The sequence below is a fragment of the Halichoerus grypus genome, chromosome 2, assembly GCF_964656455.1.
Source record: "Halichoerus grypus chromosome 2, mHalGry1.hap1.1, whole genome shotgun sequence".
Taxonomy (NCBI): Eukaryota; Metazoa; Chordata; class Mammalia; order Carnivora; family Phocidae; genus Halichoerus; species Halichoerus grypus.
The window spans coordinates 106,587,176-106,612,447 of NC_135713.1; the positions used below are offsets into that span (position 1 = coordinate 106,587,176).

The 25,272-nt window shown below is 36.5% G+C and overlaps 1 protein-coding gene across 1 annotated transcript in view; it reads right to left on the reverse strand.

Moving 5' to 3' along the window:
* The window catches only part of ZSWIM6 (zinc finger SWIM-type containing 6), a 188,342-nt gene that overhangs the window by 16,731 nt on the left and 146,339 nt on the right, over positions 1-25,272 (reverse strand). The window contains exons 5-7 of the mRNA XM_078067286.1: positions 7,815-7,994; positions 3,297-3,473; positions 2,873-3,019 (exon numbers count right to left, since the gene is read on the reverse strand). Coding sequence (XP_077923412.1) covers positions 2,873-3,019; positions 3,297-3,473; positions 7,815-7,994 — 504 coding nt within the window. The remainder of the gene's footprint in view (positions 1-2,872; positions 3,020-3,296; positions 3,474-7,814; positions 7,995-25,272) is intronic.

The following is a 25,272-nucleotide window of genomic DNA, read 5'->3' on the forward strand; positions in this document are numbered from 1 at the left end:
CCTTGTTGTAAAGAATGCAGTATTTTACATCCAAATGTTTACTAATAGTAGCTCCTTCTTAAAGGAAAATATAATGAAATCTATATACAACATAAAGTATCTAAGACAAAAACTGGCTTTTTACAAATAGCTAAAGAAACATTCCATGAATCCAGTATTCCTTTAGAAGTCTTCCGGTTTTGGACTATCAACTATCAGTACATTAAAAATAAAGAATGGCCTGGCACAAGGTATTCAAATTTATAGAAGCTGGGTCCTATATTCCTTGAAAGGGTCTCTCCCTTTGGTTTCTGTCACTGGCTTTCATACACATAACCAGTATGAAAAAAGGAACATGAGTATTACTCTCAGAACAACAAAATATATATGTTTGATGGGGGGAGTAGGGGGCGTGTGTGTGTGTGTGTGTGTGTGTGTGTGTGTGGTGAAAGGAAGTGTTGTGCTTACACAGATAAATCTATTACCAAGTGATGGAAACGAGAGAGAAAAATTTATAAAGTATTTCCTCTATTTTCTTTCCACACAAAAATTAGTGAAAACAACACGGAAATGAGGGAAATGAATTTTAAAAAAGGAGTACAATTTTTTTTCAGAATCAAGAACCTAAGTGAACTAAGAGAACGACAAATACCATATGATCTCTCTTATATGTGGAATCTAAAAAAAAAACCCAAGCTCCTAGATACAGAGAACAGACTGATAGTTGCCAGAGGCAGGGGTGGATATGAGTGAAAGGAGTCAAAGGGGCAAAGGTACAAACTTGCACTTACACAATGAACAAATCATGGCAATGTAATGTATAGCATGACAACTATAGAATACTGTGTTACATATTTGAAAGTTGCTAAGAGTAAATCTTAAAAGTTCTTGTCACAAGAAAAAAATTGTGTAACTATATATGGTGACAGATATTAACTAGACTTACTGTGGTGATCATTTTGAAATATATAAATATCGAATCATTATACCGTATACCTGAACTAATATGATCTTATGTCAATTATATCTCAATTAACAACAACAAAACCTGACATACAATGCCAAATAGTACTGAAAATGTATAAGGTATATATTTCCTAATCTTGACCACATAACAAATAAATGTCATGAAAATCTGAAATTATAACAGCTATGAAAAACCTATTCTTTAAATATGGACCAAAAAAGGGAGGGAAAGATATAGGTATAGAGATGCAATCACAGTAATACTTAAGAATAGTCTGAAATAAGTTTTCATTGCTCACAAGATAAAAGAGAAATGGGTCCAAGAGTGGTTTCAAAGACAAAGGAGTCTAACTTAACATATATTCTAACTTACCTAAACAAACTAACATTTTTACACTTTTCATTTCTTAGATATTGCAACATTTTTATTAAATTTATTTTAAACATTTCTAAGAAAAGTTTATAATATGATTTTTTAATCTAATAATCATCATGACCTAGCTTTAATTTTACAGTATAAAAAATACCTCACTCTCTCTTAGCCTGGATATTACTATCCTTCATAGTTTCCAGAAGTAGGTATCTTCTGGCTATAGACTGTTTATATTTGGGAGGAGGGGGTATTTCAGAAAAATTTTCCAAAGGTCCAAGCAAGATAGTTTGCAAACATATGGGAATCAGTTATGTTATGAAGAACATGAAGAAATGGACAAAATAGTGATCACCAGGGATATTACATTCCAATTCCATTTAAGCTCCCCTTTTTTGGTTCAAATTTTAACTCTAAAAAATTTTCTGTCATCATACATATGATAATGTTAGTTAACATTTATAATAAGTCTGATATAGATGGTATTAAAAGTTGTAACAAAAGCTCACTTTAACCTTCAGCTTATTTCAACAACTTTTGATAAATTTTAGCTGTATCCTTGGTGTGTGTATAATCACAGAAGGATGAAAAACAAAAACATGACTCAAAAAATCCCCCAGCAACTAAAAGTATCTCTCTGAATAAGCAACAAAACTCCAGAGTGAAAAAACAAACCTAATCAAAGAAATATAAAAAGGTTTATACCTATAGAAGGAACAAGAAGTGCATCGATTAATCAGAAAAAGCATATATACATTTTTTCTGGTCAGGGCCTTATGCGTGTAATAAAACTCTCTGCAACTGCTATTACTCAGTAATACTTATTTAAAATTTAAAAGATTAATAGTGAACTAAGATGAAGCGAAGTTAAATTAAAATGTGTTGTCAGTTAGGCAGCTCATCAAATGTTATTTACAGAATTTAAAAAATCCAGGAGTTTTGATCACTTAAAATAAATACCATGTCCTGAAGTACAAACTGTTACAGGTAAAAAGTTTTAGAGTGCTTACACACTGTGCCAGCTCTTTTAAGAGCTTTATAGGGATTAACTAGTTTAATTTTCTCAACAACTCTTAAGAGACAGGTCTTCTACTGAGCCCCATTCCACAGATGAGGAATCTAAATCACAGAGCTCCAGTCACTGCCTAAGGTCTCCCAGCTGTGACCTATGGCTAGGATTCAAACATAGACAGTCTGGCCCCAGACCCCTCACTGTTAGAATTAAAACGCACTTTCACAAAGTAAGATATTTGGTTAACTGGCATTTTCAATAATTCAGACATACTAAATAATTACTTGAACAATAAAAAAAAAAACTATCCCCTAAAAAAATTAACTAACCCAAGAAATAAAAATCTTATCTCTTACAACATTCAACCAGGAAAAATGTGCCTAAAATTTCTCACAGATCAGCTATTAAATATTCCCAATGAGTGGTGAGCAAAGTCATTTCCATTGCTCTAATTTTAAAAGGCATCTCTCTCAAGAGAGGACAAAATCTAGTGATGTCATCACCAAGAATCCCATTCCAATGGAAACAAACTCCTTCACATTCACCTTTTTTTTGAGTTCGGAACATTTCCAACTGTTTCTGTTGCTGTCGTCTTAACGTGTTAACAATAGCTATTGCTAATCTCAGTGCTTCTCTGGGGTACCCATGAGAACGTAATGCGTCCACTCTTGCACAAGCTGTAGGAACATGTTCTAAAACAAAAAGTTAAGGGGAGAAAGTTGCCATCGTCAGATATGTCTATAAAAATAGCATTTAAATATAGTAAGATGTTTTTCCCCAAAATACTATTAAAAAGACACAAGAACCTACTTCTGAACTTGGATTTGAATGAAACACTCAGCTCCTACTGCCAAGCATTCATCCATCTCCCACTGAATCCCTCCACTCTGCACCTCCCACTCCAATAATGCTATAGAAACGAAACAAAGAAGTAAGTCATGGAAATGTCTTTCCGGTTTGGCCACTTACCATGCCAGAGGGGCCACCCGCGGGAGTCAAAGAGGGAGTTTTCAGTGTCGTCATGGTAACAGTAGTTGGTGTATAGGTCACTGCTGATAATGTGCTGCAAGTGGCTATCCTGCCAGTGGAGATCGCACGCCTCGATGGCTCGGGTGAACACTGTCCGATGTGGCCTGTTCGATGAATCTGTTTTTCCCACAATTCAGAAAGCCGGGTCAGCTATTATTCACATGTGAATCCATCAGTCATACCATTCTGTGGCCAGATGTTCATGAACACACCCACACACACTGTCCTGCACCCCCTAAGCGGAAGGATGAAGGGTGAATACTCTCATGTCCTAAGTACTAGGAGGCAAGTCAGCCCAAAGAGCCACCATCCACTCACTTGTTTTATCAAACACACACACTCTGCAGCCATCAAAGCTAAGGTTAAAGGCATCCTGCAAAAAGAAGTGTCAAGTCTAGTTTCCATGCCAAATACACTCAGAAGAGGCACTCGGCACAAAAGTCACATGAAAACTCACTGCTCCCCACTTCTGAGGTGCTGTGGTGGGCTGCCCTGATGGGATCAACAGCTCTCACAAACACTATGCAAGAGATGCGACACCAGCCATGGAACCTTTCAGGAAGATGCAATCAGCCTTTAAAGATATGCAGAAGGGTTGTGCTTTTGGTTGTATTTTTTAACTATATTGTGCGGTTTTGCACAATTAAAACTATTATGCTTCTTGGGATATAATGATTAAATGCCACTTTATATCCCAAAGGGCATAAATGCATATATTTAACATTTCACAAAGCCACACAACATAGCTACAAAACAAACCAGCGCACTTACCTTGCCCCTACAGGCTGCCTCCTGACTCCTGGGCAGGTTCCATGACTGGTGTGATGTCCCCAGCATAGTGTATGCCGGGGCATCACAAAAGAGCAGAAGCAAACACTTCGAAGAGGATTCAAGTTTCAGGACCTGACGGAGAAAAGAAATGTTTGGGGAATAAAGAATATTCTCATCCCAACTCCTGGGATTATTCAGTCCCTCTGGATAACATGGTTCAAATTCTGTAACTGCAATCCCACCCCTTGGGTCCCCACTCCAGACTTACCTTCAATTGTGGCACAAACCTTAGCAAGTCTCAACTGAAAATCAGGGAAACAAACTATGCTTACGTATGTGTATTTTACTTGGCCCTAGTATCACCCCTCACTGTACTGAGACTTAATAAGAAGCAAACTAGAGCTTTGGCTAAGCAAAGACAAAAAGGGAATCATAAACACCAAAACACAACAAATTGAGAAGAACTCTGGGAACTCATCTAGGGTGATGAGTTCAACTCCCCTATTCTGCCGATGGAACCGAAAACCCAGAGAAGTGACATGACTTGCCAAGGTTACATAGCCAGGCAATGGCAGGCAAGATCAAAACATAAATATCCACACTCTAAATTCAGCCATTTCAGCTGTTGTGAAAGGCTTCTGAGAAGTCTTTAACAGAGTGAGACATTACTTCAGCTTGGTTTCAGGTCAACTTAGATATATCTATATTTGAATGCAAGACGTATCAAAATGTACGATGACATAATTTGAGAGGCATAAATACTGACGTCTCTGCTACGGCCCTGCCCAGTGCAGAGATGCACACCTTGCAAATAGGAAGAGGGGGCCCTATATTTAAGGGCCTTTGAACCTATCAGGCCTTTTTGCTGAGCAAGGTAGAGATACTCCTACCCAACAGAAAATTGGTTCCATGACTTCTGTCATTTGGTTAAATATTCCCAAGTCCAAATTTTATACATTTTAAGTGACTCTGTCATTTCGCTTTTTTTATTTAGCTCAAATCACAGAAACAGAATTTAAAACTAGGAGACTTTAAAAAAGCAACTTAGTATTATGCATGTATTAAAAAATTAGAGTTCTACTTCTCAATTTGGCTCACTGTGGTATCAATAATAAAATTAAGTTGTAGAGTATGATTCCATTTAAAAAAAAAAAACAAAAACCTCAACTTTTCCCATGTTTGTATGTATGAGCAAAGAGAAAAGTACAGGAACACACCACACTTTTAACAGTGGTTAGCTATAAAAGGCAAATAAAACCAATTCTAACAAAAAAGGTTAAATATTCTGGCTCCTCTAAACAGAAAACAAAAAAGAAAAAAAAGCTAAATACTAATGAAATAATAATTAAATGAAAATATAAGATAGAAAGCCTCTAATAACACGGTAAATAAAGGTTGTGTATATAGACAATGACTACAAAGATAAAACTTGATTAGTATCAAAATTATGGTCCATTTTTATCTTACATGTCTAGTTTTTTTTATTTTTGCAACAAGATGGAAAAAAGAAATGGATTATCTAACGAAATTTTCAAAGTGATAAATATACAAATTTATAAACAAGTTTTAAATAAAGTATATAACACATTAATACATGCTGATTAAAGAAAATTTGGGAAATTCAGAAAAGTAAAAAGGGGAAAACTAATAGCTCTTTTATAAAAAAATTAAAATAAAAAAATTGGCTATCATTCCGGTGTATTAAAAAAAACCCTACTCTTTCAAAGAGTGTGGATTTTAAGGTTGCTAATTAATTCTAACAAATAATCTTAGCGAAGACAAGGCCTGATTCCCCTTCACATTCACTCCAGCGTGCCAGCACATCCAATTCTGCCCACGGCCTGAGTCCTGTGTACACTCTACCCAGCTGCAATGGTGTGGCTGCTGGGCTTTGCTAGCTACCACAGACTCTCCCCTGCATTCCAATACAGGTATGCAGGCCGAACATCAGTGTCCCTCTGTACAGATGTCTCTTCTGACAGCCCCTCTACAGGATGTGGATATTCTGCTAAAAACAGGAACCCTGTGCCTTTAGGCCCAATAGCGAGAAACACTGCCCTTAGAAACTAGATTCTGACTTCATGTGCCTCGACCAAACCAAACATGAAATGAACTTTCATCTGGAGGCTGGACCTCTTCTTAAAGGCTCTCTAAAGTCCATGGAATATTTCTGTTTAATCAAAGAGAAAGTAACCAAACGTAAAGTAAAGTAGTAAACTGTAAAATGTTAGGATGGCAGTCCCAAAAACTAGGTGGGAAGTGAAACACAGAGAAACCTCCAACTATAGTTAATTAAAAGGAGATTAACGTGATTACCTATGTAGATATAGGCATGCCCTTTCCTAGCAATGAAAGAAAATAAATGTTGAATTGTTAAATTTGAAAATTCTAAGTTTCTGGAAAAAAAGAAACGGAGTATACTTATTTTCTTTGAAGTTATTAAACAAAATAATCATGGGCAATAAAGATACGACAGATTTCAAATACTAAAATCCCAAGGCAAATAACTCTAGACAAAGCAAAGCCAGATCTTTTCCAAGTCCTAAAACTTCTTTTTGATTGGACAAATCCCTATGGACTAATACATCTGATCTTCTCTCTTTGTAGAGACTGAAAACACTATGCTAACATTCATACTCAACACAATGTCCAGCTCTTTCTAGTAGAACCAACTCCATATAGGGCCAGCACATACAGAATGACAATTGCGATTCTGGATCCTTCCAGGGTCATTTAACTCCCACCTTACATTGATCATAACTTTAAAGTCTGTCAAATCCCCCACAGCATCTCTCCCCCTGATCCCCAAAAAAGGCAGCAGGAGCACAAAATCACACAAAAATAGTGACATGAATTAGTGAATTAAATTTTTATTTGTAAGATTTAACTTCTTTAAGGACTTGGTTCTGAAAGAGAGAAGAAAATAGTACAATAGCTGGAAGGGAAAATGAGGCCAAGGAAGGATTTGGGGTTTTTTGGAAGATGAGAGGAACTTGATCTAAATGGGTGGGTCCAACAGAAAAGGAAAAGCTGAAAAAACAGCATAGAAATGAGAGACACAGGTCCTTAAGAGGACATACGGAAGTGTCTGAAAAATCTCTTAGTTGTCCCAAAGATTGGAGGGCACTATTAGCTTACAGCAGGTGGGAATAAGTATGCTAGACAATCCTTTACAATAAAGAATTTTCCTACTCCAAATGCCAACAGAATCTCATGTCCCTCCAGCCCAGTCATAAATGTTTATTTGCTATATTATTAAAACTAACAATTTTTAATGATGAAATTACAAAGCAACCCCAATATGAATTGGTTTGCACCAAGAGAGATAAAAACACACAGTTTCTCAAGCCTGTCAATATTTTGTTTTACAAGGTAATATATTACCACCCTATTCCATGATTTTTAAAAATTATTTTCAAAATTAAATAATTAATAGGGAATTTTAACACATACTAATACATAAAAGTATAATATCTATCTGTATTCTGATAGTATGGAAAAACATACACAAAGGAATCAAGTAAAAATTAAAAATGCATACATTCATATTCAAAACATGAATGCCTTAAATTACTGTAAGTTCTAGTGGGCAAAATAATTTTCCTACATATATTATGGGTTACTGTTATAAGCATATATGCACAATTAGGTGGATACAAAGTGAGCAGAATATTACCGTGGACTCACCTTGGTTGGCATTTGCACCCTGAGGCAAAGCATTGGTTAAGTTGGGTAATTCACTGCCATGATTTCCATCTTCCCATGGACAGACATCAACACTGTTCCACTTTTTCAGCTGTTTTAGCCAACTGGCCTTCTGCTCCAACTTGCAGTGGGGGTTTAAAACTATACACATCCACAGAGCACCTAATATATGGGAGAGAGGGAAGTAAATTTCAAAAATTATAAAAATTTCCAATTCTAATAAATAATGGTACATTTTAAATGCTTTCAAAATGGACTCAGGTCTGCCATTTTTATAACTCAATTCTCTCCTTAATCCAAGTGATAAATCTCATACAGAGTTTAATGGAAGAACAACAGAGCCCGAATTTGAACCAAATATCCAAACCCTGTTACACATAAAGATGAAAGATATTTCAAATGATAACTGTAATCACCTTCTTACTTGTGTGACATTTTGGACAAAAACGTCAATAAAGAATACAACCCTACAGTCCAATTTGCCACTTTAATACAACCCTACAGTCCAATTTGCCACTTTAATTTACAAACAGGTTTTATATATGAATGCTGCAACAAACCACTCTAAATTGTTCTTCAATGCAAAAATTAAATTTCCCTTTTTATAATAAAATCATAAAGGTATAAAATGGACCCAGTTTCCTAGTCTTCTTATAAGCTTTCCAAACTTTATTATGTTTTTAAATTAGTATGCGTATCTATATATCAATTAATATGTATATTTATATATCAATAAATCTTTAAAAAATTCACTTAAACATACTTCCCTAAATGATTTAACCAGAAACTAATCTTATTATAAGTGAAATCACTAAATTTATGTCTTTATGTGAATGAAATCATTAAACATGCATCAAAATTTCACTTGTTTTTCAAAGGAAAAGCCATAATGAATTTAGAAGGCATAACTCATAATTTGAATTAAGTACTGATAAAATTTATTATTCCTTTCTACATTCTTCAAAGAGATAGCTAATTCAAACAATTATTTCATAAGTTCTAAAACTTCAAGTTTTACTTTACTAATTTCAACACAAGACAGATTCTAGTATTTCAAACCCATTCTCAACACTTTTTCTTTAAAAAGGTATGTGTATCTGTGTCTATTTTAATCAACTATGTTAGCCAAGTGAATAACAAAGGTAGAAATGAGCAGTTTGTTTTGTCCAAAAGAGATGCTTTCTATCCTTCCACATTTAAAATTAGCAAGTTTTCCAAGTGTCCATCAATAGATAAATGGATAAAGATGTGGTGTGTACGTACACACACACACACACACACACACACACACTATGGAATAATATTCAGCCATAAAAAAATGAAACCTTGCCATTTCCAACAACAAGGATGGAACTAGACAGTATAAATGCTAACTAAAATAAGTCAGTCAGAGAAAAGACAAATCCCATATGGTTTCACTCATATGTGGAATTTAAGAAACAAAAGAAATGAATGAAGGAAAAAAGGAGGGGAAGAGACAAACCAAGAAACAAACTCTTAACTATAAAGAACAAACTGATGGTTCCCAGAGGGGAGGTAGGTGAGGAATGGGTAAAATAGGTGATAGAGATTAAAGAGTACACTTACAACGATGAACAGGGTAATGTATAGAATTGTTGAATCACTATATTGTACACCTGCAACTAACATAACACTGTATGTTAACTATATTGGGATTAAAATTAAAAACTCAATTAAATTAAAGTAAATAAAATTAGCAAGCTTTTTCAATTACAGAATCTAATATTTTAAATATCATATAACTTTTACCAACAGAAAATAAAAATGGCTACAACCTATTCAAGCCACAGATATCTAAAAATTACATTTCTATATTTTTTTAATTTTTTTTATTGTTATGTTAATCCCCATACATTACATCATTAGTTTTAGATATAGTGTTCCATGATTCATTGTTTGTGCATAACACCCAGTGCTCCATGCAGAACGTGCCCTCCTCAATACCCATCACCAGGCTAACCCATCCTCCCATCCCCCTCCCCTCTAGAACCCTCAGTTTGTTTTTCAGAGTCCATCATCTCTCATGGTTCTTCTCCCCCTCCGATTTTCCCCCCTTCATTCTTCCCCTCCTGCTACATTCTTCCTCTTCTTTTTTTCTTTCTTAACATATATTGCATTATTTGTTTCAGAGGTACAGATCTGAGATTCAACAGTCTTGCACAATTCACAGCGCTTACCAGAACACATACCCTCCCCAATGTCCATCACCCAGTCACCCCATCCCTCCCACCCCACCCCCCAACTCCAGCAACCCTCAGTTTGTTTCCTGAGATTAAGAATTCCTCATATCAGTGAGGTCATATGATACATGTCTTTCTCTGTTTGACTTATTTCGCTCAGCATAATACCCTCCAGTTCCATCCACGTCGTTGCAAATGGCAAGATCTCATTCCTTTTGATGGCCGCATAATATTCCATTGTGTATATATACCACATCTTCTTTATCCATTCATCTGTTGATGGACATCTTGGCTCTTTCCACAGTTTGGCTATTGTGGACATTGCTGCTATAAACATCGGGGTGCACGTAGCCTTTCGGGTCCCTACTTTTGTATCTTTGGGGTAAATACCCAGGAGTGCAATTGCTGGATCATATGGTAGCTCTATTTTCAACTTTTTGAGGAACCTCCATACTGTTTTCCAGAGTGGCTGCACCAGCCTGCATTCCCACCAACAGTGTAGGAGGGTTCCCCTTTCTCCACATCCCCGCCAACATCTGTCATTTCCTGACTTGTTAATTTTAGCCATTCTGACTGGTGTGAGGTGGTATCTCATTGAGGTTTTGATTTGGATTTCCCTGATGCCGAGCGATATTGAACACTTTTTCATGTGTCTGTTGGCCGTTTGGATGTCTTCTTTGGAAAAATGTCTGTTCATGTCTTCTGCCCATTTCTTGATTGGATTCTTTGTTCTTTTGGTGTTGAGTTTGATGAGTTCTTTATAGATTTTGGATACTAGCCCTTTATCTGATATGTCATTTGCAAATACCTTCTCCCATTCTGTCAGTTGTCTTTTGGTTTTGTTGACTGTTTCCTTTGCTTTGCAAAAGCTTTTTATCTTGGTGAAGTCCCAATAGTTCATTTTTGCCCTTGCTTCCCTTGCCTTTGGCGATGTTTCTAGGAAGAAGTTGCTGCGGCTGCGGTCGAAGAGGTTGCTGCCTGTGTTCTCCTTTAGGATTTTGATGGACTCCTGTCTCACACTGAGGTCTTTCAACCATTTGGAGTCTATTTTTGTGTGTGGTGTAAGGAAATGGTCCAGTTTCATTCTTCTGCATGTGGCTGTTCAATTTTCCCAACACCATTTGTTGAAGAGACTGTCTTTTTTCCATTGGACATTCTTTCCTGCTTTGTCAAAGATTAGTTGACCATAGAGTTGAGGGTCCATTTCTGGGCTCTCTATTCTGTTCCATTGATCTATGTGTCTGTTTTTGTGCCAATACCATACTGTCTTGATGATGACAGCTTTGTAGTAGAGCTGGAAGTCCGGAATTGTGATGCCGCCAGCTTTGCTTTTCTTTTTCAACATTCCTCTGGCTATGCGGGGTCTTTTCTGGTTCCATACAAATTTTAGGATTATTTGTTCCATTTCTTTGAAGAAAGTGGATGGTATTTTGATGGGGATTGCATTGAATGTGTAGATTGCTCTAGGTAGGATTGACATCTTCACAATATTTGTTCTTCCAATCCATGAGCATGGAACGTTTTTCCATTTCTTTGTGTCTTCCTCAATTTCTTTCATGAGTATTTTATAGTTTTCTGAGTATAGATCCTTTGCCTCTTTGGTTAGATTTATTCCTAGGTATCTTATGGTTTTGGGTGCAATTGTAAATGGGATCGACTCCTTAATTTCTCTTTCTTCTGATTTGTTGTTGGTGTATAGGAACATTTCTATATTTTAAAATGCCAATTAAAAACAAAATGTGATCAGTTAAAATGAAATAAACCCACTATAGCTTATCTCTCCCCATGAATACAAAAAGCAGCAACCTGAGTACTCTACAAAATAAATAAAATAAAAGCAAGCAGACTGGAGAAATAAAATTTTAAGTAAGCCATATCAGGCTGATTTCCTGTTACTTTTTTCCCCTCTTTTGCCCTGGCTTGGAGAGAAGATTAACTCCATTTGGGGAACTCTGTAGAGGGCACATACAGCAAAAACTTAAGAGAAATCTCATCGAGTTCATGAGAGAACTGGGAAAAGGGGCCCTCCTCAGACTCAGGAGCTGGAGAGGTAGATCCCTAGATGCTATGTACCAACAGGTCTAAGTCCTGTGCACCAGAAAGACCAAAGGCAGCAGAGCAAAACTTTGAAAACTATGGATATTGTCACCCAAAGAAGATGAAACAGAAGTTATGGTCTGAATCTACCCTGGTTGTTGACCATATGCTTTGAAAAACAAAAGAATGCTCCAGAGGACTTTAATAAGACCCAGACTTTCAGGGGACGCTTGGGTGGCTCAATTGGTTAAGCATCAGCCTTTGGCTCAGGTCATGATCCCAGGGTCCTGGGATCGAGCCTAACATCACATCGGGCTCCCTGCTCAGTAGGGAGCCTGCTTCTCCCTCTCCCTTTGCCCCTCTGCCCCGCTCATGCTCTTTCTCTCACTCTGCACTCTCTCAAATAAATAAATAAAATCTTAAAAAAAAAAAAAAAAAAGACCTAGACTTTCACAACATAGTACTCAAAATGCCCAGGATCCAAAATTACTGGGCTTACAAAGAAACAGGGAAATGTGATCAATTCTCAAGGGAAAAAACAATCAACAGATGCCGACTAAGAAGAACCAGATGTTAGAATTATCAGAGATTTTATAGCAACTATTTTAACTATGCTCCATGAGATGAAGGTAAACACTAATGAAAGGAGTAAAACACAAACTATAAAAAGAACTAAATGGACATTTTAGAAGTGAAAAAGATATCTGAAATAAAAAATTCACTGGATGGGATCAAGGGCAAAGTTAGTGAATATGAAGATAGTAATGATCTCATCTGAAGAACAGAGAAAACCTTAAAGACAAGTGGGAAAACATTTTCAAAAGGTATAATATTTGTGTCACTGGAGTCCCAGAAGATGAGACATAAATACAGAAAAATATGGAAGAAACAATGACTGAAAACTTCCAAATTTGGAAAAATATATGAATTTTACAGAACGAAGAAGCTCAGCCAACCACAAAAAGGGTAAACTCAAAGAAAGCCATGCCCAAACATCTCATAATCAAATCACTGAAAACCAAAGCTAGAGAAAAAATCTTGAAAGCAAAGAATAATAAAACACAGTATATTGAAGAACGACTCAAATAATTAAGAGATTTCTCATCAGACATCATAGAAGACAGAGGACAGTGGAACAACAGCTTAAAAGTGTTGAAAGAAACTGAAGTGTCAACACAAAATTCTATATCCAGCAAAAATATTGCTCAGGAATGATGGTGAAATAAAGGTGTCCTCATATCAGCGAAAACTAAGCATTTGCTGCCAAAGAGACCTGCTCTAGAAGAAATGCTAAAGGAAGTTCTTCAGGCTAAAGAAAAATAATACCAGATGGAAACTTGGAAATATAGGAATAAAAGAAGAGCAATAGAAATGATAAATACCTGACTACATATAACAAACTGCTTTTGTCCTTTTACGTTCTTTAAAATAAATATGATTATTGAAAGCAGCAATTTGAACACTGCCTTGTGGCATTTTAAATGTATGTAGATGTAATACACATAAAAACTGTAACATAAAGAAGGGAGAGTAAAGGGACCTATAAGATTGTTAGACTCTACATCCTACTTAAAGTGGCAAAATATCAACTCAAAGTAGACTGGTTAAGGTTAGGTATGTTTATTATAATACCAGAACCATTAAAACTATACTAAGAGATACAAACAAAAAAGACAACAGATTAAGTAAAATACTAAAAAATGTTAGAACAATCCAAAGTAGCAGAGGAGAAAGCAGGGAAGAAGGAACAAAGGAATAAAAACAAACAAAGAAAACAAGTATTAAATGGTAGACTTAAATTCAACTACATCAATAATTATATTAAATGTAAATGGTCTAAACATACAAATTAGAAGATATGGTAAAATCAGATTAAAAAGCAAGACTCAACTTCATGCTATGTACAAGTAAGCTACTTTAAATATAATGACATAGATGGATTAAACGGAAAAAGGATAGAAAAAGATATACTATGCAAACACTTTCAAAATAAACCTGAAGCGGCCATATTAATACCAGACAAAGTAGATTTCAGAAAAAGGAATACTTACATCACATAAGGTGAGACATAATAGGATAAAAGGGTCAGTTCTCTAAAAACACATGAGAATCCTAAATGGATAAACCTAAACCTAACATTAAGACTTCAAAATACATTAAGTATTTAGCTTAAAGCTTAAAAGAGAAATAGACAAATTCAGTTATATTTAGAAACTTTAACAGTCCTTTTTCAATAACTAATAAAACAAATAGAAAATTAGCAAGGATGAATACCTAAACACTATCAACCAATTTAGTCTCACTGACATTTACATCCCACCTATTACTAGAAAAAAAAAAATACTACTCTTTTAAAAATGCACAAAGAACATTCACCAAGATAGTCCGTATTCTAGGCCACAAAACAAGCTTTGACAAACTCGAAAGAACTGAAATCATACAAAGTATATTCTCTGATGTAACAGAATTAAACCAGAAATCAGTAACAGGAAGATATTTGGAAAATTCCCAAATATCTGGAACTAAATAACACTTATAAATAACTCATGACTAAAAGAGGAAGTGATGAGAAAAATCAGAAAATACTCTGTACTGAATGAAAACACAAATAAAATACATCAAAATTTGTGACCTACAGCTAAAAAGAGTTTAGAGGGAAATGTACAGTATTAAATACTTATACTGGAAAAGAAGAAAAGATTCAAAGCAATAATCTAAATATCCACCTTAAGAAACTAGAAAGAGAATGAGAAATTCAAAGCCAGCAAACAGAAGGAAGTAATAGACCAGAAATTAATTAAATTGAAAACTGCCCACCCCCCAAATTCTATGAAACCAAAAGATTAATGAAATCAATAAACCTATAATCAGAAAAAAAAGAAAGACAAACTATCAGTATCAGGAATAAAAGAGGACATATTATAATTCCTACAGAGGCATTAAAAGGCTCATAATGGAATTCTATGAATAACTTTATGCCTATAAATTCTACTAATTAGATTAAATAAACAAATTCCTCAAAAATCAAAAATTACCAAAGTTCACTCAGGAAGCAATAATAACCTGAATTAGTAACAAATTTATTAAAGAAATTAAATCTGTATTTAAAAATCTCTAACAATGCAGGTTCAGATGTTTCCCTGGAACATTATACCAAACATTTAAAAAGAATATCAATTCTACAAAATATCTTCCTGACAACAGAGAAGGGAATGGTTTCCAACTTATTTTAAGAGGCCAGCATCACCCTGATACCAAAACCAAAGATATTACAAGGAAATACAATTACAGACCAATATCCCTCAAGAACATAGGAGTAAAACACCTCAACAAAATATGAGAAAATCTAATTTAAAAATATACAAAAAGGAAAATACACCACAACCAAGTACAGTTTATCCCAGGAAAGCAAGGTTGGTTTGACATTAAAAATCAGAGTTAGTAACTCACTATATTAACAGACTGAGAAAAAAACAAAAACATGACCATTTCAACAGATGTAGAAAAAGCAATTTTCTTCAACAGAAAAAGCCATTGATGGGGCGCCTGGGTGGCTCAGTCGTTAAGCATCTGCCTTCGGCTCAGGTCATGGTCCCAGGATCCTGGGACTGAGCCCTACATCGGGCTCCCTACTCAGCAGGAAGTCTGCTTCTCCCTCTCCCACTCCCCCTGCTTGTGTTCCCTCTCTCGCTGTCAAATAAATAAATAAATAAAATCTTTAAAAAAAGAAAAAAGAAAGAAAAAGCAATTGACAAAATTCAACATTACTTCATAATAAATAAAACTCTCAGCAAAACAGGAACAGAAGATAACTTAGCCTGATAAAGGCATCTGCAAAAGAAATCCTACATTAACATCATAATAGCAAAAGACTGAACGTTTTTTCTGAGATCAAAACAAGGCAAAGATGTCTGCTCTTACCTCTAGTGTTCAACATCACACTGAGAGACAGAGAATCTTAAGCAGGCTCCACACCCAGCACTGAACCTGATGCAGGGCTCGATCTCAGGATCCTGAGATCGTGACCTGAGCTGAAATCAAGAGTCAGATGCTTAACTGACTGAGCCACCCGGGTCTCTCTACAGCAGCTTTATTCATAAATGCAGAAGACTAGAAACAACCTGAATGTCATTGCATTGGTGAATGGATAAACAAACTGATGCATTCATGTAACTGACTACTACTTGGTAGTAAGAAACAAACCCCTTATACACACATAACATCTCAAATACATTATACTAAGTGAAGGAAGCCAGAATCAAAAGGAAGGATATGTGGGTGTACACACATATACACTCTCATTATTTAATTTATAGGACATTTTAGAAAAGGTAAAATTAAAGGGACTGATCACCAATGCAAGGGATTGAGAGTCAGCAATGGAAATAACACATGGTGACAGTGTGAGGGAATTTTTGGAGGGGATATAACCGTTTCATATGTTGATTGTGGTGATTATTACAGGACTCTATTCATTTGTCCGAACTCAAAACCGTACAGCAAAAAATTCAGATGTGTTTCTTAATAATTACAATAGACACTTACTTAAAGTAATACATTTGCAGTCCAAAGAGTTCTAAGTTGTACATTTCAGGTTTAATCAACTTCATAAAAATACTTTGAGGACAGGTGCAACCACAGATTTCAACTACATGATTCTTTCTTTGCCCATTTTTCTCTCTCTCTCCTTTCCTGCCTAACCTCTTTCAGATGTCATTCAAGGTAGAATTTATCCTTATATTTTGTCCACTGCTCTTTTTTTTTAAAGATTTTTTTAAAAATTTATTTATTAGAGAGAGAGAGCGTGTGAGAGAGATCACAAGCAGGGGGGAGAGGTGGAAGGAGAAGCAGACTCCCCACTGAGCAGGGAGCCTGATGTGGGACTTGATCCCAGCACCCTGGGATCATGACCTGAGGCAAGGGCAGACGCTTAATTGACTGAGCCACCCAGGTGCCCTGTCCACTGCTCTTTATGCAAAATATGCTGCCTCATGGTCAGGAGCAGTGCTCTCTTAATGTGAATCATCCTGTCATAATAAAGATTCTTAGGAAGTCTTCTTATGGCTTCTTTTATACCATCATTCTCACATACTGTATCATCTTGCATTAACCCCAATTATTGAACCCTGCAGCCCTATAGTACCATTTTTGAATATCCCCCAGCCCCCAGCTGCATGCTGCAATGGAGGGCTGCTCTCCATGATGATCTAAGACCACAGGTGTATGTATTTTCATAGTATTTACAGTATATTTTACAGTATAGTAAGAATTTTACTCTATGTAAATTTCAAAGCAAACTACTGCTACACAGTATCTGTATCGAACAATACTGTCTACCGGTACTCCAAAGATTTAAGTATGAGCATTCTTTCAGCAGGAATCCTCTAACAAGCCCATGGACATTGCATAAATCACTACCTTATTAATCCTATGCCTTTCCCATGCCCAGACAGAAAATCAGCTTCTAATGAAACATGACCACACACTGTCAACAAAGCAAGGGACAAATCCAAATGGTACCTAAAGAACCTGAAATCGACAGCCTTTTCCACTGAAGCCCATTGGACAATGAGATATAACTTTACCCAGTTTTAGGTTGTGGATTGATGGACACCCTAACAACATGAAAAAAGTTACATATAAGTAATTAAATAAAAGCTATATATTGGATCAAAAATTGCCATTGATATTTATGAGGCTACACTGAACTAAAAAAATTTCCAAATCATCAAATTACCTTTTTAAAAGTAAAATCCTAATATTCAACAGCTAATGCTTAAAAATTAAGAAATATTTCAGGGGCACCTGGGTGGCACAGTTAGTTTAAGTGTCAGACTCTTGGTTTCAGCTCAGGGTTGTGAGATCGAGCCCTGCATCAGGCTCCATGCTCAGCAAGTAGTCTGCTTAAGACTCTCTCCCCCTCTCTCTGCCCCTCCCCCCACTCTCTGTGTGTCTCTCTCTAATAAATAAATAAATCTTTAAAAAAAAGGACATTTTAAGTTTCTCTTCCAAGATGTTTTTATCTTATAATTCTACTAATCTTAAATGAACACATTATCAGACAAAACTAAAACCAAGAAGTTGCCCTGAAAGATGTGCTGTGACTAGTAGTTTCATCATCAGGTTGTTAATGCATTAACAAGGTTGTGTGTAAAAGGGCAACAAGTAAATTAATATTGACAAATAATGTGATGTAAATGTCTTTCCAAAATGAATGATTTATCTTCAATGTGTTCATTATGAATAAGAACTCTGTATTTCAGGGTCCTGAGATTGAACCCCACATTGGGCTCCACGCTGGGCATTGAGCCTGCTTAAGATTCCCCCTCTCTCTCCCCTCTCTCTCCCTTTCTAAGAAAGAAAGAAAGAAAAAAAAAAGATGAGAAAAAAAACACAAATAGATTATGGCCCTTATAAAAAATCCTAAATGTTCTTGGAAACTTTAAGTAATGATTTCTATGATTTGAGGAAAAAAGAAATCCATCCTAGATTTTCAATGCTTACATTTCTCTAATTAGAAAATTTCCATTTTCCATGAGAAAAAATTTCAAAAGCCAAGCTTTTATTAATTTGCCTATAACATTCTTTTATTGCTCACCTCCCCAAAGAGAGGTTTCATCCTGAAAGGATGTTCTTAATGTTAGATTCAAGTTCAGAGCTATAATAGATATGGTCTTTTATCTTAACAGTCACCATTACAAAAGCTGTAATTAGCCTTAATAACCAAATTAACCAAATTGAGTAAGTCATTCTCCAAATTTTATTAATTCAGAGTCCCACTTTGGGCATTTATCTCCTTCTCCTCCAACACATGCCTGAAACATTTGTAGTTTTAAAAATAAAGCTCTTTGATAATTAAACATTCTGCTGTCCGTCAGAAACATTAACCCTTGTAAAGACTCAACCAAAAATACTACACAGAACTCAATGAGAACTTAGCATTTCTAGCACCTACCAGAGGACCTGGCATCTATAAAAGTATTATTGGTTCTTTCAGAAAGGACACTTAATTATTTGCTATGAATTACAATGAAAACAAATTCAATACTTTTAAATTGCTTTCCTAGCTTCAATGCCTCAAAGTGTATAAAGGCAATTATCAAATCACTGGTGTGTGCATCATTCAGTTTCTGAATTATCCACAGCACATTTCAGCTCTAGTCCAGCTTTTCTCCACCATCCAGCATGCTTTTACTCTTCTTTCCACCAAGCCACCTAATCTGCACACAGTGATTTCACCAAAAAGATGCACTGTAACATACAAGCCAAAGTAAACCAAAACTAGGAAGGCAACTCCCCTGGGAAGAAGAAAAAGATGAAAGAAAGAACTCTTTTGCACAAGGTGAACAGTTCCAAACCACTCAGTAGTCTTAAACCTGTTCACATCCTATAACTGACCAAACAGTGAGCGAATGTGGGCAGACTCACACTGAGGCAGAAGACAAATCATCACAAAGACCTTTCCGGTTACTTCTGTATTTCACCAACAACAGTGCCAGCACACAAGCACCCATAATCCCAGAAAATGTGGGTAACAAGAATTAATGAATTCTACATGCCCTGAAAGCCTGTCCTTTCCATCAAACATTTAGATGTACAAATTACCACCAGTTTGCCCCACCTCATACACCGTTTTACATTTCCAACTAGAAGAAATGTTTGGTAAACAACCTCTGATCTGGAAAGGGCAAGGTAGGCCCCAGGCCCGCCCATTTAGTGTCTTTGAGGTGGCAGTTCCCTACTTAAACCATAGGAATAATAACTCCTACCTACCTCATAGGGCTGTTTAGACTTCAAGTGTTTGAAAACTGCAGAGTTCACTCAGCTCCAAAGGGTACACTCCCTGCAAACCCCTGTGTAGAAGACTTTGACGTTGAGGGCACGGAGACTCAAAGGTTAGAACAGGATTAGAGGGCTCAGATTGCAAGTGATTCTGTAAATACCCTTACAAGTATTTTATATTTCATCAAATAAAACAATTAAGAGAACATATTAAATAAACAAAATATCAGTGACATTAAACACTTAACGCTAGTAATAATGGGTTCCTGTAAATTAATTTCCACTTGCTGTGTGATTTTAGCAGGAAACATCTTTTGGTCTCTCCTTTTCCCTCAGTTTCAACAATAGGCTTTTAAATGTGTTTTGTTTTCTGGTAGACATTGTTCTCTCCAGCCTCCCAGGCCCCAACTGGGGCCCACAGGGCCACTTAGAGGTCTGAGATGCTTTGGGTAACTTTGTCCTTAACTATTTGCACGGAGGAGGCTCTCAACCTCATCCCTATCCCTACATTTTCTCTGCCCATGGTACCTTCCATGCCAGAGGATGGACAAAGAGTGCAATGCTGAAGCCTGTGTACACTGTTCCTTTAGCACCCCCTTCCTTAGCATCTCTGCCGAAACTTCTGGCTACCATCCAATCCACTCTGCCTCCCTTTTTTATTTTCAATGCCCAGGGTTCTGCAGTCTTCTATAGGAATGCAAAATTAAGTTACCTGAACTCAAGTTCTTATTTATCAGAGAAGGAAAAACCCAGAAGTCAAACTAGGTGAAATCTGGTATAATGAGAATATAAAGGCGAGAAAGAATTACTGTAAAAAAAAAAATCATTAAAAATGGAGATGCAGGGACACTCGGATGGCTCAGTCAGTTGAGCGTCCTACTCTTGATCTAGTTTAGGTCTTGATCTCAGGGTCGTGAGTTCAAGCCCTGTTGCAGAATATGCTAAGATCATGTTACACTGTTTATTAATAATAAGCATTCACTTTTGACAAACATCTGACTTAACCCAACATAAGGGAAAAACTGAAATAACAGAACTTCATTTTCACACATTGTTATATCCTATACTGCTAGAGAAATTTGGCATTTGGAAAACCACCAAAGCATGAAAAAAAAAGGAAAACAACCAAAGCATGAAGTATTATTAGAGAGATAACCACTATTCTGGTTATCTATTACTATAAAACCTACCCTAACTTACTGGCTTAATACAGAATGTATCACTGTATCTCATGATTCTGTAGGTCAGAAACGCTCTCCTCCTAACTTTCCCCCTGCCTCAACACAGCCCCTCCATGTGGACAGCATGGGCCTTCTCAGAGCATGGCAGCTTCAGGATGTGAAACTTCAGATTCCTTACATGGAAACTCAGGGACTCAAGATGGAACCTTCTACAAGACAGGAAGTGAACCTGCTAGTCATTTAATGTTTGGGCTTAGAAATTGGCCCAGCATCTACTCTGCCATATTCTGTTGGTCAAACAATTTTTAAAAATTTACCAGATACAAGAGGAGAGAACAAATCCCATGTCTCAGTGGGAGAGTAGCAAAGGATCTGTGGCCATCTTTATCTACCACCAATTACCAGGAAAGATTATAAATCTACTAGATTACAAAATGGAAAATGAAGGTATTTATTAATGAGTATAAGAATGTTGCTAGTTAAGCTAATCAACCCCGAATAAACCATTGAACATATGAGAAGAGCTGCAAATAAAGCAAAAAACAAAAAAGTCATTATGAAAACTTAACAGCATAAAAGGTATCCCAAAACACAGTATAATATTAAGTGCTGGTTTCTATGCTAATTTTTTACCCCTTCAAGCAAAATCCTAACAATATCAGGTTACACATGTTAGGTTTCTAATTAGAGTCTACATTTAAAGTTTTAAAATGTGTCTTTAGGGTACAAATCATTCCATCTAGTTCAGCGAACATACTTCTAAAAGTGAATGGCATCTTTAGTTATCCACCTGACAGTAAATGCTGCCATTTATTGAATATTCACCTCACACTAACCCTGTACTATGTACTTTATACACATGATCACATTGCACCCTCAAGAAAACTTGCTATACAGAGAAGGAAACTGAAGTTCAGAGAGAAGAATGGTATTGTGCTGCTATTAAAGATGGGAGCCAGACTCATGCTCCCTAAAAACCAATATTCTCAACAGTCAGGTATTTAGCCTCTGCCAATCTATGTGGTCAAAAAGAACTTCTGTAAGTTAGGATTCGTATGTGCAACTATGCACACATAAATTTCAAGGTTAATCATTTTTGTCTCTTGACAGAATCATCATTCCATTCCTCATGTTTTAGCAGTATAATGTGAAGGGGCACATTACTGCCTAAAATTATGAAGAAACCTTAAAGGCACAGCTAAGAAACCCTGTACTTTATTTAATCATGTATTCTTATGTACTTAGACCATGTCCCTCCCATGTAGAGAAAGCATCTCCAAGAAAAACCTACACAGGTCCATCTAAAAAGAGCCTAATTAAACCAAAGAAAACTACATTTTTCAAAACTGACAGCCATAGCAAACAAGTAATTTCCCTGTAGATTAAAACAACAGATAAACAATCAAAAGCTCACCTTATAATTCAAGACTGATTATTCAAATTGGAAGAATTCCATTCTCTCTGAAAATACGATGTACTCTGAGGTCTGGTCTGCTGGAACAGAGTGGCGTCAGCATTTCCAGGGTAATGCACCTGCGTGTGGCTGAGCGTGTCTTAGCCTGCGGGGCGTATTGCTGGGTGGAGCATGAGGATTTGTGACTGAATAAATCAGCTGGCCATTCTCTAGTGCTACCCCCAGAGTCAGGGACACTTGTTTTTAAAGTCCCTTCTACTTCACAGGTTTTTGTTAATATGCAAATCAATTCAGTAGTTAAAATAAAAGGTGCACATTTTCCATAAAAGATACTTTGGAGTTTTTGATAAAGGTGGCTCTTCTCCCTATTTTCCAGAAGATAACGGTGTGTCTAATGCTAATGGGGAGAGCACAGGCGCAGGGGCAAGTGGGGAGCAGAAGGCAGAGGAGCAGGGCAACGAGCACCACCCTCTCTAAAGGTGAGACTAAGAAAAGTTAGTGATTCCCTTTTTCCTCTGTCTCAAAGGCAGAGAATGAAGACTGTTAAATAGCTTAATTCCTACTTTTTAATATCATGTTTCTTTTTATGAAATAGTAACAGATGAAGTAAAACAATCACTTGTGGTATTTCCCAGGGTTCCACAGTTATAAAACAATTCATAATATTTATCGTATTTATTTTTGTTCTCAGAGGCTATTATGAGAGGCTAGAATTTCATGCATGATCCAATTAACTAATTATACTTATTTAGAGGCCATGAAATGCCTAATTGCAGTCACAAATAGGAGATCACTGGTATAATTAGTTGTGCTAGCAAAACTACAGTCACAAAATTTCTTGGGTCAGACCACACAAAAACTGTGACCCTAATTATGGTATTGTTCTCAGCACAATTCAGTCTTAATATGTTAGTCACCCATGTTTGAAGCGTAAGTTTAACTGGTGAAAACATTCTCCTTACTTTAAATTTGTTATGCTAGTTTCTAATTCACTAAAACACTTCTCAGAAAATTTCAAAATAACGCCTCAGGTACACTGTATAGAGAGAGCTTTTGAGATCATTTAAGTCAAGCAGGACTAAGCCCTAAGCAAAAGGGCACAGAATTGATTATCATCTGACCAGGCTCTGAGAAAAGACTGAGAAAATAAACCACAGATATTCCAAAACAGTTAATGGGTACCCTGTTAATGCCAGAATGTTCCCTTCTGCCAAATCTGTGGTCCTCATCTAATACGCCGTCTTCCCATTCCATTTGATTTGTCAGTGCTTTCAGGTCAATGTGCAAAAGTCACCAAAGACAGACAGCCTGACCTTACTGGGAATCTGGTTCTGTAGGAATGACCAGAGCCAGCTCTTCTACCACTCACCACCCTTCTCCTTTTTGAGGGAGGGAGGAAAGACAGAAAAAATCAGAAAGGGAAAAAAGGCACAATGACAGACATCTTATTTTGATACACAAAAAGGGCAGTCAGTGTTAGTGAGGGGAAGGAATGTGAACTGGGGTAACCTGCAAGAGCACTTTCCCTGGGCTCTGCACTGGCTGCTTAACTAAGCTGTCTTCACAAACGGTTCTATGATTCATCCAACAGTCCAAGTTTACATAAATCTATTTCTGAAGACTCCTTAGGTCTTCATGATGTCTCTCTCCTATAAGCTTCCTACCGGGTCCACTTTCCCAACACAGGCAAGAGACTACTGGAATGAAAAAGAAAGTGTTATGCATTATCTAATCATATTATTTTAGGCCATAAGAATCCACATTATGGTCATTTTACAGATAAGGAAACTAAGGTTCTAAGATAAGGGATCTGTCCAGGGCTACACAGTTTAGTAAATATGAGGATCAGAATCCATACTTAAGATCGTCTGACTCCCAATAAATCTGTTCTTTATATTCCAGTTCAAGGCTTGGAAAAACTGAAACAGTCTAGGTGGGCTTTTTTGGGCAAACTTTGAAAAGTTTGAAAAAGCATGCTTGGTTACGTGTATTACATTTGAATATATGCTATAAAACTGACACAGAATAGTGATTCTGAATATGAAATGTATGAGATCTATCCTCAAAATTTTCTGAAACAGGTCCTACATTATATAACTTCATTTCTTCAGCTGTCTTAGGCAGTCTTGGGCTGCTTTTTATTTTTCCCTTACTCATTTTGTTTCCTAACGAGACTATAAGCTCCTAACGACAGTGCCTACCATAAGGCCCTGTAAACAGCAGGTTATTATTAATTGACCTGCTGTTCTGCTAAGGTACTCTACCATCCACCAGTCATATTTAGGGATAAGTGCTTCCCTGAGCCAGTAGGACAACAACCTGCCTTTCACTTAACCATGGAGAATACCAACTTAGGATAAAGGACTGTCAGGAGCCCTAACAAAAAATAATCAAATTTACCAAAGGTTATGATTATGGAATACTGATGAATACACTCTAACACCACAGTTGTATAAGAATCCCCAGAAAAAGGGATTGCAGTAATTGGTCATATCAGAACTGCAATTTTATTCATAAAAACAGTTTCTTAATGCACTGACTTTTCTATGGAGTTTAGAAAGAACCTGTGATGGGTGCTGAGTTTCTTGGAGAACAGAATGTTTCATTTTGCTCTAATTCATTCTATTACTGAATTAAACTCTGATGTATTGGTCTTGACAAGTGCTTCATGCTGATTGTATTGTGTATGATAGTATAATCACTCCCCATGCATTTCCCACTGGCTGGCTGATTAATGCAATAGATTACCTGCAGCACTGATGGCAAGGGGGAATCACTGCCCCTCTCTATTCTAAACTGTTTGTATTTCAGTGTGCGTTCATGTA